Source organism: Oryctolagus cuniculus, chromosome 18 (assembly GCF_964237555.1).
Source record: "Oryctolagus cuniculus chromosome 18, mOryCun1.1, whole genome shotgun sequence".
Lineage (NCBI taxonomy): Eukaryota > Metazoa > Chordata > Mammalia > Lagomorpha > Leporidae > Oryctolagus > Oryctolagus cuniculus.
In genome coordinates, this window is record NC_091449.1 from 66,859,078 (window position 1) to 66,873,594 (window position 14,517).

Here is a 14,517-nt window from a genome sequence, read left to right on the forward strand (position 1 = left end):
AGCAGGCCTCTGAGCCCCGGGGGTTGGGGGTGGGGTGGGGGGGTGGGGACCAGGGTGCCCCCCAGCCTGGGGACTGAGGCGGGCCTGGGGTAAAGGTTGGATCTGGCTTGGAGGTGGAGAAGCCAGAGGCAGAGGAGCTGGCCTGGTCCCTAGTGCGGAGGAGGGCAGGGTCACATGGCTGGTGAGCGCCTGGGCTCTGGGCTTGAATCCCACCTCTGCCCCGCCCCTTGGGCAAGTGAGGGCAAAGGTCACCTCCTCCTACACGGCTGCTGCCCATCCCCTCGCGCCATGGGTCAGGGCCCCCAGCTCACAGGGAACAAGGGCCGGGTCGCGGGCAGAAGCCCTTGAGTGGCTGGCCCTGTGCTCTGAGCTTCCGGGGAGGACACCGGGACCGGCATGACAACGCCCATGGCCAGGGAGTGAGCACTGGGCCCTCACGGGTCCGAGCCACTGAGTGCGGAGCCGTTGGCCACACAGCAGAAAGCACACGGCCCGCTGCCCGTCTCCCAGGGCTGCCACGGCCATGCTTCCGGTTAAAACACATCCAAGAAGCACAGGGCAGTGCCCGGCGCACGCGCGCGATGGCGTGACGTTCCCTTCGCCCACCGCCTGGGCTCGGGCAGCCTCACGGCGCAGGTTTAGGAAGAACGCGGCGCTGCTCAGCTCACGCTTCTGGGTGCCGAGGAGCACAGACCACGGCACCGCGGCGGGCGGGGCCCCGGGCTGCACCTGCATGCTGCATGGCGGGGGCCCTCACGTGGGGACACGGCAAGCGTGCTGGCCGGGGCCTCTCTCCCTCTTCCCCAGAGCCACGAAAGCCACCGTGCCCCACACAGTCCCCCCGCGCTAATCACCTCCCAAAGGCCCCGGCCCCAAACTCTTCAAGGCCCTGAGTTTGTGGGGGGGGGGGGCACACTCAAATCACCACGGTGAGCGCCTGCAGAGAAGCTGGTACGCGAGACCAAGTCACTGCCTGGGGGGGTCCAGGGACACGGGGTCGGGGTGCCGGGGCGGGCGTGCGACGAGGCGCCGCTTCCCCAGACAGGCACGGGAGTGAGTGTGAACCGCGAGGGGCAGGAGCAAGCCGGGCCGCAGGAGCTGGGGACAGCAAGGACCCCGCCCGCAGGGCCCCCGCGAGGGGCAGCAGCAAGCCGGGCCGCAGGAGCTGGGGACAGCAAGGACCCCGCCCGCAGGGCCCCCGCGAGGGGCATCAGAGCACGGTGGGACCACAGCCCACAGAGCAGGGGCCACGGCAGAAAGGCATCCCGGGAGGAGGGCGGGCAGGAGGCGGGGAGGGGCCACACCCCGACCCCGCTTGCTGTCCCTGTACCGGGCCTCGGCGTCCTTCTCTCCTGCTGTGGAATCGAGGAAGGCCTCGGCCCAGCAGAGGGGATGCCCTGGGATTCAGGGCCTGGTCAGCAGGGCGACGAAGCTCCCACCCGGCCTTGCTGAGACGCACGCGCTTGGACCTCGGCAGCCCCGCCGGCCAGGCAGAGGCAGCTGCGTGGTGGGTGGGGGTGTCCTGGGGCCGCGTCATCCTGCAGGTGGGTCTCCTGGCCCCCCGACAATGCGTCTCAGCTGGGGTCGTGTCTCCTGGCCCCCGACAATGCGTCTCAGCTGGGGTCACGTGAAAGAGACAGGCGCCCCGCCCTCCCCTTCCACCCCCCCCCCCCCCCGTCATCAGCAGCACAGAGGACGGCTGTGTCTTGCATCCCCAGTGCTCAGGGCTGTGTGCCATGCAGCAGCGGGGACAAAAGCCAGGGGCACACGTACGAGGACAAGCAGGAGGCGCAGCCGGGACCGAGCAAAGGGGAGGACGGCCAGGGCCGGCTTCTGCTGGGGTGGGGGCCGCACTTGCAGGCTACTCAGCGGGACCAGAGATGAAGCTGGCAGCAGAGGCGAAGGCAGGGCCCTCCAGCCCTCCCAGGGGCCCTGGACGCGGTCCCAGGGCCTGGCGCGGACGCCAGACTGCAGCAGACGGGAGGCAAGGCCGGACGCAGGCAGGCGACTGAATGTGGGACCTGGGGGACCTGCAGGAGCAGGGCAGACAGACGGGGGCGGTGAGCAGAGCTCGCGGAAGGGGAGGAGAATCACAATCTCTTAAAAAAATGGTATTTATTTTATTTATTCGAAAGACAGAGTTACAAAGAGAGAGGAAGAGGCAGAGACAGAGGGGTCTGCTATCCCCTGGTTCACTCCCTAGATGGCTGGAACGGCCAGGCCAAAGCCAGGAGCCAGAAGCTTCTCCCGGTCTTGCAGGGGCCCAAGCGCTTGGGCCGTCTCCCGCTGCTTTCCCAGGTGCACTAGCAGGGAGCTGCATCGGAAGTGGAGCAGCCGGGACTAGAACCGGCACCCAAGGGGAAGCCAGCACCACAGGCGGTGGCTTAGCCCGCTGTGCCACAGTGCCAGTCCCCGTGCTGCCCTGTGAGGAGAGCACCAGGCGACGTAAGACCTCTCTCTGTGTCTCTACTTCCCAAATAAGATGAAAACAAATCAACAAAAACTTCTTTAAAATTAGAGATGGGGGCCTCTGGGGTAGTGATCGAGTCAGCGCAAGGCGCCATCTCACTCGAGCTGCGACCTGTGAGCGGCTGTTACAGACACACCGCCGGGGTCGGGCCAGGACGGCTGCTCGGGAAGGCCAGCGCCGGAGAGCGAGCCACGGACGGCAGACCCAGGCACGGGAAAAGCAAGGCCACAGTGACGCAGGCAGCAGAGCAGTGGTCCCGCGGAGGTGCTCCACGCGGCTGGCGGCTCCTCTGCCCCCAGCGGCCCCTCTGGGAGCGGCGCACAGGCGTTCCTGTGGCCAGCGGCACAGGGATCCCTCATCCCTGGCCGGGGCCTGGCTCAGCAGGGATGAGAATTCCAAGGAGCGAGGGCAGAGCAGGCAGGCGGGGCCGTGCAGGGAGCTGCCCTGACCGCGGGCCACCGCCACCCAGCGACTCAGCACGTGCACCACTCACCGTGGGGGAGCAGGCTGGGAGGTGGCTCCGGAAGCCGCCCTCGCCAGCAGTGGAAGGGAGGTGGAGGCAGAGCCCACGGCCTCAGCCCCGGGGGTGGCCTCTGGCGCCTGCAGAAAGGGCAGGTCTGGCCTCTGTCCCGTTCCCGGGAGGTCACCTCTGGGCGTTGGGATGGACGGCCTGACCAAGTGTCTGCTTTATGCTGGGGGCTCGGCCTCTGCAGCGCTGGAGGCCAAGGTCAGCCAGGCAGGCAGTCTCCCATCATGTGACCAGGGCCCAGGCCCGCCGGGGCTGGGGGTGCTTACCTGGCCGGCAGTGCTCCGAGCGTGTTGTCACCCGGCGTTGTCGGAAGTTAGCGTGGAGAGGGGACGGCTGGAGGCTTGCCCCCGGTCTTGCGGGTGCCTCCTGCCCCTGCTGATCCAGCCTGCACCGGCTGCACCTGCTGGAACCAACCCTACCCACAGCCCCGGCGGCTCCTCTGGGGCCTGTGAGTCCTTCCAGGGCACAATGAAGCCACCCCCGGACCATCCCCCAGTCAACTCCTGGGCTCGGGCTGTTCTTCTGGGGGAACCCGGCTACAGCGGTGGGAGGGAAACGCACAGGGTGCGCACGCCAGGACCGGGCAGTCCACGGGATGTGGGCGGGCGATCTCTGCAGTGCGCTGTGGCGCCTCAACACCCGCACCGCGCATCCGCACACCGCTCAAGTCCCCACAGCTCTGCTTCCCACCCAGCTTCTTGCCAATGTGCCCGGGAGGCAGCAAACGATGGCCCCAGGGTCTGGACCCCGGCTTCAGCCTGGCCTAGCGCTACCTATGCAGGTGAGCCGCAGACCCAAGTACTCCCTCCCTCTCTCTGTTGCTCGGCCTTTCCAGTAGATGAAATAAACATTTTTTAAAAGGCAAGCACAACCTTGCTTCACGTCCAAGAACTGTGTATTTCTGGATCCCAAGCTGGCAGCGGCTCAAATGAGCTCCAAGTGACCTTGGGCCCCAGACCACGCCGAGGCCTACGGGGAGGGGGGTCTAAAAACGGAGGGGCACGAGACGGCCAGGGCCCCCGCGGCCCAGGACTCTGAGAGCCACCTCTGTACCTGGATCCCCGTCTCCCCCCCCCACCCCCCGCCCCCGGGAAGCAGGACTCCCACTTCGTAACGGAGTCTTTATTCAGAGTGCAAAAGAGGATTTGGAGGTCACTTTGCTGGAGGTCACGTCTCGGTGTTGGTGAGACAGAGCGGAAAAACCCGCGCCGCTCCTCACGGAGAAGTCCGCGTCGCTGCTGGCCTCGGGGCGGGTCCCACGCCCGCCTGCTCGTCCAGGGCAGCCCTCACCCGCCGGGCAGTGCCCTCTCCTCTTCTTCTTCAGCCGGGGTCAGCCGGAACGTGGAGCGGAGGTCTACGGACGGGGCCAGGCCTCCCGCCGTGCCTCGCGGTGCCCAGCGCAGGGTCCCAGGCAGCCGGGACCCCGGATGCCTGGAGCAGGAGCCAAACCGGTGGCCGGCAGCTGGCTCCCCTCAAGCTTCAGGGTCGATGTCTCCGTCATCCGGGCCTGAACCTGTCTCGTCCAGCCAGACTAAGGGCAGAAGGGGATCAGCGTTGGGACGGGGCCCCCACCCCGCCGGGCCCTTTGCCGCAGACTGCCCAGGCCTGTGCCCACCCCCACCCCGGGGGCTGCGGCATCACAGGAGCCTGGGCAGGCACCCAGGAGCGCTGGCCTCTCGGGGAGCCCCAGGCCAGCTCCCTCCACGCACTGCACCTGCTCTCCAACCTCGTGTTTGGAAGTCTGGGCCCTGGGCCCCTCCTGCAGCTGCCCCTGCTGGGGGAGGGCTGGGGCGATGCCACCTCCAGCCTCAGTCTTGTGGATGAGCCGAAGGCGCAGGGCGGGGCCCTGCCGGCAGGGCTGCCCGGGACACCTGGGTCCTCGCTCAGCACCCCCGGGGCCGGCTGTCTTTCCTGCTGCAGAACGCCAGCCACGCTGCCAGTGTCCTCTCGTCATCCCCACCTTACAGACGGGTAAACTGAGGCCTGGGGGCGGTGCCTCTCGTTCGTGGTCGCACAGCGGGTAAGAGCCAAGGCCGGGCCTCAAACCGAGGCCAGTGCTCTGTCCTGCACCTGCGTTGTCGGGAAGCACAGTGGGCGGGGCTGGAGTTCCGCCACCTGACTGAGCAGGAGGGGAGAGCACAGGAGGGTAGGGACACAGGTGCCCTGATCCTGGACTAACCCAGGGACGCCTGAGCCCAAAGGAACCCCGAGGGGCCTTCGGCACAGCAGGGAAGCCGCCACGTGGGAGGTGCCTGGGTTCAAGTCCTGCTCTGCCCCCGATTCCGACTTCCTGCTACTGTCACTCCCTCTGGGTGACAGCTGATGTCCATGGGAGGCCTGGATGGAGCTCCCTGGCTGACCCTGGCCCTCCCTGGCTGACCCCGGCCCCAGCCGCCGCGGGCACTTGACGGCAAACCAAAGGACAGGGGCTCGCTCTCGTCGCTCTGCCTCTCAGAAATAAAATCGATTAAAAATAAGCAAATCAATGAAGCCCCCCCCCCCCCACAGACCCCGCAGAGCAGCTGTCATGGCCCTGGGCTCTCGCTGCCCGGGGAGCAGGCAGCACCGGTGAGCTCATCTCACAGGGCAGAACGAGAGGCCTGGGGGGAGGGGCTGGAAGGCAGAGCAGGCCCCGCCCCCAGCTCAGACACCAGCTGGGGGATGGGGGGGCGCTGCGGGGGGGATAGCCCTGCCCCCCCGTCCCCTCCCCGGCTGTGTGCCCTTAGGGGGTCCCTGTCTGTCTCTGGACCTGGCCCTTCCCCTTGCCCAGCCAGAGGTGGACGCCACTCAGCCTACTTGGCTGGAACAATCAGCCCAGCTCCCGGGGAGGCTCGGTGCCAGGTGTGGGGGAAGCCACGGGGAACACGACCCACGGCTCCCGGCCCACGGGGCGTATCACTGGCTCTGGAGGGCAGGCTGGGATGTAGATTCGGCTCATCCGGAACATTCTACCCAAGCACTGCCGCCCGCGGTGCCCGCCACGCACTTTGTATCAGCAGGCACCCAGCAAGGCCTGTGGGGGGGGGGTTGGGAGTGGCTCCCACCAGGGCTCCGGGGTCCCCAGCTCAAGCCCCAGACCACAGAGGCCAGCCCTGAATTGCAGCTCCACCACCTACCAGCTGTGTGGCAGGGATCTCCCTTAGCCTCAGTTTATCCACCTGGGAAATGGGGATGAAGACCCCACCTGCCTCAGAGTCCCCGGGAGCGCTCGGTGGGAGGAGCAGCCCACCGCCCTTAGCCCAGTGAATCTGTCGGGGATGAGCGCCAACACGCGCCCGCATGGGCCTCCCTCTTTCCCTCCCGCTGCGGGGAGCCGTCTCCCTCCCTCTAGCAGGCCCAGGGCCCAGCCCCAGCCTGGGCGCAGGCTGATTCCAAGTCGCGCTGTGCGGCCAGCAGTGGCTGCCGCCAACGGCAGGCAGCGCCGTCCTGTTGGCAGGAGACAGCGCATCCATCAGGGAGCCTGGCCGGCCCCGTCCATCCATCATCCCGGCTGCCAGCGGGCCTTGTCCAGCCCATCGCTCTGCAGGCTGCGTCCTGCTGGGGCTGGGGCCGTGGCCAGGGGTGGCCGGGTCCCAGCACACATTCATCGGCCCTGCCGCGGCCCCAGCCCAGCCTCACCTGTCGGCCTCGAGTCCCGGGGCAGCAGCACGCCCGTGGGGGTGGGGGGCGTGATGATGATGTCGGGCACGTCCAGGTGCTTGTCACTCAGGACGGGGGCCTGGTCGTGGCTGCTGCCGGCGCTGCTGACACACATTTTAAACCCTGAGAGGCCGGGCCGTGGACACACACGGACACACACGACAGAGAGACAGGCATGAGTGGCGCCGGGGAGCTGCCGCCGTGGCCGCCTCCCTCCCCTCGCCATCGCTCTGGGTCTGAGGGTGGGCGGCAGGTGGCCACTGCTGTCCCCGCTCAGAGACGAGGAAACCGAGGCCCAGGGAAGGCCCCCCCCCCCGCCCCATCACTCAGCGAGTCTCACTCCCTACTGGACCCTCAGTGCCCAGGAGCCCGACGGGCACGGCAGCGACGGTGCCTGGAACACGGCTCTGACCGCAGGGAGACTCCCGAGCTCGGCTCCGACCCAGCCCCGGCGGACTCTGACCCACAGGGGGCGGAGCCGCCCGGGCCTGGGCCGTCTCTGCCCAGAGGCTCCTCAGGGCAGACTTGGTTTCTGGATAGACACGGGCTTCGTCTCACCCGTGTCACTCCTGGCCATTTCTTCTAAGTGGCTGAATTCACCCACCTCCCTCGCCCACGTGTTAGGTCCTGGTAACCCGGCCAAGCCCAGGCACAGGTCCCCGCTGACATGAGCGGCTCTGGTGGGGGCCGGCGTCGTGGTGCAGTGCTATGCGGGCATATCCCATGTCGGGGCGCCCGCTGGACTCCCGGCTGCGCCACTTCCCATCCAGCTCCCTGCTAGTGTGCCTGGGAGGGCCACAGAAGCCGGCCCAAGTGCTTGGCTCCTGCCCCTGACGTGGGAGACCTGGATGGAGTTCCTGGGCTCTGGCTTCAGTCTGGCCAGACGTGGCTGTGGCAGCCGTCTGGGGAGTGAACCGTGAACGGAAGATCTCCCTCTCCACCCCCCCCCCAACACACCCACAAATCTTAAGGGAAAAATAAAGCAGTACTTGTAGTCTACTTGCGGACTCTCCCTGGGCCACCTGCAGCCAGTGCCCGCCCCCAGCCTGGTGATGAACCAATCAGCAGGCCTCCTCCCTCCTCAGGCTGCTCACCAGTCTTCTTACCCACCTCCCCCGCCCCAGGCTTATCCCTCTCGGTCCAGATGACAGCAGAACCTGCCAATCAGGTCACAGCCTGTGTGTGCGGGTCCTGACAGCTTCCCCAGCTGTCCCTCACACTGGCCCCTCCCTTCCCTCGGGACGGCACCAGGATCAAAGGAACCCGAGCCTCACTGCGCACGTTTCCACGCTGACCAAATTCCGCCTGCTCGGGCCTCCTGAGACACACACGCGTCAGAGAATTCAAGGCTGGGGGGGGTGGGGCACTGTGGCATAGGAGGTTAAGCTTCCGCCTGCAGTCCCTGCATCCCATATGGGTGCTGGTTTGAGTCCCAGCTGCTCCACTTCCAATCCAGCTCTCTGCTGTGGCCTGGGAAAGCAGCGGAGGATGGCCCAGGTCTTGGGCCCCTGCACCCACGTGGGAGACCTGGAGGAAGCTCCAGCTGTTGAGGCCATCTGGGGAGTGAACCAGCAGATGGAAGACTTCTCAGGCTCTGGGTCTCCCTCTCTCTGTAACTCTGCCTTTAGAATACAGTGAATAAATCTTTAAAAAAAAAAAAAAAAAAAAAAAAAAAAAAAAAAAAAAAAAAAGCTCTGGGGGCCAGATAATGCAGCCAGCTCCCTGCTAATGAACCCGGGAGAGCAGTGAAAGATGGCCCACCTCCTGGGACCCTGGCACCCACAGGGGAGACCCAGATGAAGTTCCCAGCTCCTGGCTTTGGTCTGGCCCAAGCCTGGCTATTCTGACCACGTGGGGAGTGAACCAGCAGATGGAAGGCCCCCCTCTCTCTCTCTCTCTCTGCTTCTCCTTCTCTCTCTGTGTAACTTTAACTTTCAAATAAATAAATAAATTAAAAAAAAAACACTCAATGGCCTTCGGCAGGGGCCAAGGGTGCCAGCCCGGGAGCCCAGTGCAGCGCCCGGGACAGAGCCGGGAGCGCGCTCAGCATTCTCAAGGGCAGCGTCAGGAATCTGCAGCACCTGCGTCCCCAGGGAGCCCCGAGCGGGATCACGGCAGCCCCCCGCCGGGCGGGGGGGGGGGCAGAGGCCGCGGCCAGGCACCCCGAGCCAGGGATGCTGTTCCTAACGCCCCCAAGAGGCCCGCGTGCGTCCCAGACGACTTGGAGACGGCGGCCCACACGCAGCTCAGGACACGCAGCCTCCTGCGTGCTCCCTCTCGGGGCCGGGCCACGCGAGGAGAGGCCCGCGTGGGGCGGAGGGAGCCACGCCGGCGCTCGGCTCCTGGCTTGCAGGGGAGACGGAGCCCCCGCAGCTGGGTCGCTCCCTGCCTCAGTCGAGTCAGTCAGAGCCAGAGCCGCTTGCCAATATCCCGCCCCCCTGAAGCTGAGGCCGGAGACGCCTGCTGTCTGAGCCGCGAGTCTGCGGCAGGTGCTTCGCACTGGGTGACGGTCGGCGCTAAGGACGCCTGCCCGGCCCCGGGAGGCAGCGCTGGTGGAGGCCGGCACCGCCCGCCGGGAGATGGCGGGAAGCCCACACCTGCACCGCCGGCTTCCCCCTCGGTGAGCGGAGCCCGTGTCTCCAGTGAACCAGAACCCAGTGTCCGGCTCCCGGGGGCTTCTGGGGGTCCTTTCAGCAACGGCCACACTTGAGGGGGCGTGGGAGCCCGACTCACGCCTGGGCTCAGAAGTGGGGCGGGCCGTGCGGCCGGCACGTCCCTCACCTCGGCGGCGCCCTGTTTTTGACAAACGTGGGGTGGGGTCACCCAGCTGCCTGAACTGCGAGGTACCTGGCGCCAGCCCAGCCTAGGGAGCTTGTGCCACTGTCGCCCCCTGCTGGGCCCTCCACTGCAGTCTCCGCGGTGGGACTTGGAGCCCCTGGGGACCGGGGCTTGGACGGTGGCTCGCTGGGGACTGGGGCTTGGACAGTGGCTCGCTGGGGACCGGGCTTGGACGGTGGCTCGCTGGGGACCGGGGCTTGGACGGTGGCTCCGGAACTTTCTCTGCAGCGGCAGAACACCCCTCCCGCCTCACCGGAGCCCAGGGCGGCACAGTGCAGAGAAAGCTCCCGAAGAGGCCCCGGCCCCGTGAGCGCCTTCCCGTTTGGCCCTCGCCGCCCGGCTGGGGCAGCGCTACCAGCCCAGCTCACAGCAGCGGAGACAGAGACTGGGCCGAGAGCCACCTGCACACGCAGGGACTGGCTCGGGGCAGAGCCGTGGTCTGCACCCACACGCCGGCCGCCGCCGGCGCTTCCCGTAACCACAGTCCTGCCCGTGGGAGCCAGCAAAGTGTCTGAGAGGGGCAGGCAGGAAAGAGCTCCTTTAAGGATTTATTTGAAAGGCAGAGTGAGCGAGAGGAGAGCCTTCCATCTGTTCACCCCAGATGGCCCCGACTGCCAGGCCTGGGCCAGGCCAAAGCCAGGGGCCCTAGCCTGGTTTCCCACACGGGTGGCAGGGGCCCAAGCACCTGTGTCATTTCCCACGGCTTTCCAGGTGCACCCACGGGGAGCTGGATCGTCAGCAGAGCAGCTGGGACGAGAACCAGCGCCCACACGGGCTGCCGGAGGCCAAGCTGCAGGTTAACCCACGGTGCCACAGCGCCAGCCCCAGGCCCCGATTCCGTGTGGCCTGCACCAGCTACACAGCTTCGGTCCCTGCGGAGATGAGTGGGCGTGGCCGCCCCAACACCAGCTCACGGGAACAGCCGGCAGCCCACGTTCAGCCCTGGCAGCACTGTGGTGGCCAAGCCTCCTCCGTCCTCTCTGGACGGGCACAGGCAGCCTGACCTGGGACAAGTCCGAGCCTCTGAGAGCTAAGGGCTCCTTAACGCCGGAAGCAAAACCCAAGCCCCAGGCCCAGGCTGCAGGTGGGCAGTGGCCTGGCAGGACGAGGGGTGCACGGGGGCCCCTCCCCACCGTAAACGCTCCTGGGGAGGCCCCGCCGAGCTGGGAGGCTCCGGTGGGCTTCCTCCCGAGGTTCCAACCCCGGAGTGGAGGGTGCTGACAACGCCCACGCCCACCGCGGTCGGGACGCCAGGAGGGGTGCGGGAGGGCGGGGCCCCAGCTCAGGCCGGGGAGGGAAAAGCTCTGAGCAGGATAAAGCCGACTTTGGGGATTAGAAAGCAAACGCCAGCTCTGGCCGGGAGGGGGCCTCCCGTGTGCTGAGGCCGGATTGTGACTCGTTAATTGCGTGCCTGCCTCGGGCTATTAAAAGCCTATTTCCTGAGGGGAAGGGCCTGGCTGGGATTCCGGGGGCCAGGCCTGGGGGCAGGATGGGGGCTGGTGCGGGAAGCCCTGAGGGCCGGCGGCTCAGCCGAGGGCTGGGGGCTGCAGCGGCCATGGGGGCAGAGCCCTGTGCAAACCAGACTCAAAGCCCTGCCGCCAGCGCCCCGTGTGAGCCTTGCACAGGGTCGTGGTCCCGGTGTGACCGCTGCCCACTGGGATCCCCTGGGACGCGCCACACCCACGCAGGCCCCTCCCACCCGCACCATCAGGCCAGGGCTGGTGGCTTTACTCTCCCAGCCTCAGCTTCCCTGTCTAAAAATGGAGCCGTGAGGCCACCTTGCAGGAAAAGGCCTGGCATGGGACCCAAGGCTGCCCAGTGTGGGACACACAGCAGCCAGGGCCTGGGAAATGCTGGCCTGGGGTGACCAGCTCCCTCCACCGCCCCCTGAGTGTCCCTGGCCAAGCTTGTCCTCAGCACCCCCCACCACGCCCCGCCCCATGAGAACAGCAGGGTCACCGCCCTTCTGCGTACACGGAAGCCAAAGCTCACAAAGGCGGGGGTGAGGGGTCCCAGCACGTTTCCACACCAGCGGCTGCTTCTCCTGAGGCCCGAGACCCCGCATCCAGCGCCACACCCCACCCGGCACTGCTCCCTGCTTCTGCCTCCAACCCAGGACCAACGCCAAGCCCTCTGCAAGCATCGCGGCTGAAGGGTGCCCTCTACTGGTTCTTTGGAGGACAGCACCAGTGCCTGCCCGGAACCCAGCTCTCCCCACCGGGCCCTGCCACGCACCTGGTGGGACCACAGTGCAGGGAGGCCAGGCACACCTGGCTGAGACCCACCTGCTTCTCGTGTCTCTGCTCCCTCTCCTGCTAGCTGTGGATACAGGGCAGTGCCCACCCCCACCCCCGGGTGCCGAGCAGTGAAACTGGCCCTCGTTCTGTGCAGGTGCGGGCTGCCGTGTGACCGCTGTGTGGGCTGTGCAGGCAGGAGTGGCCAGGCCTGGCCTTGTACACGGGTAAGCCTAAGCTGCGGGTGTGAGCCGGGGCCCTTACTCGTCGGCTCAGCCACCGTGGGGGCCACTGGCTGACACTCAGCCTCCTGCGTGTGGCCGGGGCCCAGCCCAGAAGCAATCTTGGCAGATACACCTGGGCCTCCCCAGCAGCAAACAAGGGGCCCATCCTCGGGTCGGGTGGGACACAGCAGGGCAGCCCCCGGGGTGGCCAGGCCATCGGTGCGGCTGGGTGAGCATCTCGCCCAGCGCCTCGTCCGGTCCCGCGTGGGGCAGACGGGATTACAACGTGGCCTTCCGGGTGGACACAGAAGTGAGGGACCGTGCCTGGGTCACACAGGACTTGGCCCTGAGCCTGCCTGCCTTGCAGCCAGGGGCCGGGGTCAGGCCCAGGGAGGCAGGAGTTAGGGGAGACGGTGGTGGCGGGGAAAGTGTTCCTGGGGGGACAACAGGGGAGCAGCAGGACCCTAGCGTAGCCCCAGCACATGCCAAGGCCCTGGGGCAGGCACCCAGGGGCCCCTGGGCTGAGCAGTGGTCTCTCAGGGGCGGGCACTGTGGCACAGAGGGTAACGCCGCTGCCTATGCCGCTGCTATCCCATACAGGCACCAGTTCAAGTCCCGGCTGCTCCACTCCAGATCCAGCGCCCTGCTCATGCTCCTGGGAAGGAAGTGGGCGATGGCTCAGGGTTGAGCTCATGCCACAGAAGACCTGGACAGAGCCCTGGCCATTGTGGCCACGTCGGGAGTGAGCCAGCAGATGGAAGATCTCTCTCTGTAACTCAGCCTTAAGGCTTTAATAAATACGTAAATAAATAATGGGCCGGCGCTGTGGCGTACCAGGTAAAGCTGCCACCTGCAGTGCCGGCATCCCACATGGGCGCTGGTTCGAGTCCCAGCTGCTCCACTTCCCATCCAGCTCTCTGCTGTGGCCTGGGAAGGCAGTGGAAGATGGCCCAAGTGCTTGGGCCCCTGCACCCATGCGGGAGACCTGGAGGAAGCTCCTGGCTCCCGGCTTCGGATCGGCACAGCTCTGGCCATTGCAGTCATTTGGGGAGTGAACCATCGGACGGAAGACCTCTCTCTCTCTCTCTCTCTCTGCCTCTCTTCTCTCTGTGTAACTCTTTCAAATAAATAAATAAATCTTTAAAAAACAAACAAACAAAACCAAAAATGCCTCCAGGGTTCCAGAGACATTTAGTCTTTGTTTTTTAATTCCACAGCAGCCTGTGCTGTCACGAGTGTGGCCGGGGCAGCGCTGCCGGTTTACCTTTGGGAGACAGCGGGGCCCCACGGGGACGCAGTGAGGTTTTAAATCTCTTTTTAATTAAGGAGAAAGCCTCAGTCTGCGTCAGGGATGAGCAGCTGGCGTGAGCCCGGGAGGAGCCGCAGACGAAGGTGCCCACCCCGCAGGCCCGACCAGACAGCCCGAGCCCCGCGCCTGCGGTCAGCTCTCCGCTAGTGCGCGCCCTGGGGGTGGCAGGCGGTGGCTCAAGTACTTGGGCCCCTGCCACGCACCAGGGAGACCCTGATGGAGTCCCGTGCTCCTGGCTTCAGCCTGCCCAGCCTTGGCTGCTGCAGCCACTTGGGGAGTGAGCCAGTGGATGGAGATCTCTCTCTCTCTCTCTCTCCCTCTCCCTCTCTCTCTCTCAGCTACTCTGCCTTTCAAACAAATAGAAACAAAATAAATCAGCAAAGAATGAGCAGAACGCTTGGCCCTCTGCCTGGGCCGGGCCCCACGTCTGCTGAGCTCCGGGACGCGGCCCCTGGCGGGGACCGGCAGTTCTGCAGGCCCAGGGGCACCAGGTGGCAAGTGGTCAGCACTTCAGTCGCAAGTGGCACAGAGCCGGGGGCCGCATCAGGCCCCAGGAGCCAGCGGTGAGCGCCAGCTTCCTCCCTCCCCGTCGTCCGCCTCACAGACGCTTCCGGAGCACCTGTCTGGGCCAGCCCTGGGGAAACCCCGGGGAAGGAGGAAGCAATGGGCTCCCAGGAGTTAGAACCGGGCGGCTGTGCGGCCGGCCAGAGACAGAGAGGTCTCTCTGTGCATGCACTGGGTCCCCACTGCGTGCCAGGCCTTGACCAGGGACCAGGACTTCAGGAACGAACAAGGCAGTGTGGCTGCTGCCCCCAGGGCCCCAGGACACCAGGAGGAGGTAAGCGGTGGTCAGCGCTGTCGCCTGGACTCCAGCTGCCGGGGCCTGCATGCAGACCACCCAGGTCCGGTCTCCCCGCTGCGGTGCCACGGGCCAGCCCTCCCTCCTCCCCGAGGTCAGCAGTTGCCAGAGGCTTAGCTTAAGCAACGTTGACAAGAGAGACGGGCTAAGTCCCTGCTGGGAGCCAGGAGGGCCACGCGCTCTGCCCTGGACCTGGGGTGGGGCCAGCCCAGGCGCCATCTGCTCCAGTGCTGCTCCTCGGGGCTGAACCTGGGCTGGGGGTCTCTCTGCCCCCGCAGCCTCCAGGCAGGCTCCCCCCAGGCTCCCAGACTAGAGGTGCACACTGGGGTCCGAGCAAGCTCACTCGCCCCTTGTTGCCGCGGGCAGCCCCCATCTGCAAGGCCAGCGTGTCAGCTATCACCAGCGCTGCCCGGGG

At 66.5% G+C, this 14,517-nt stretch overlaps 1 protein-coding gene across 1 annotated transcript in view; it reads right to left on the bottom strand.

Moving 5' to 3' along the window:
* Positions 1-4,106: 4,106 nt before the first annotated feature.
* Positions 4,107-14,517, bottom strand: part of C18H16orf74 (chromosome 18 C16orf74 homolog) — a 45,203-nt gene continuing 34,792 nt past the window's right edge. The window contains exons 7-8 of the mRNA XM_051829275.2: positions 6,618-6,761; positions 4,107-4,530 (exon numbers count right to left, since the gene is read on the bottom strand). Of these exons, the coding sequence (XP_051685235.2) occupies positions 4,472-4,530; positions 6,618-6,761 (203 nt within the window). The 3' untranslated portion in view covers positions 4,107-4,471. The remainder of the gene's footprint in view (positions 4,531-6,617; positions 6,762-14,517) is intronic.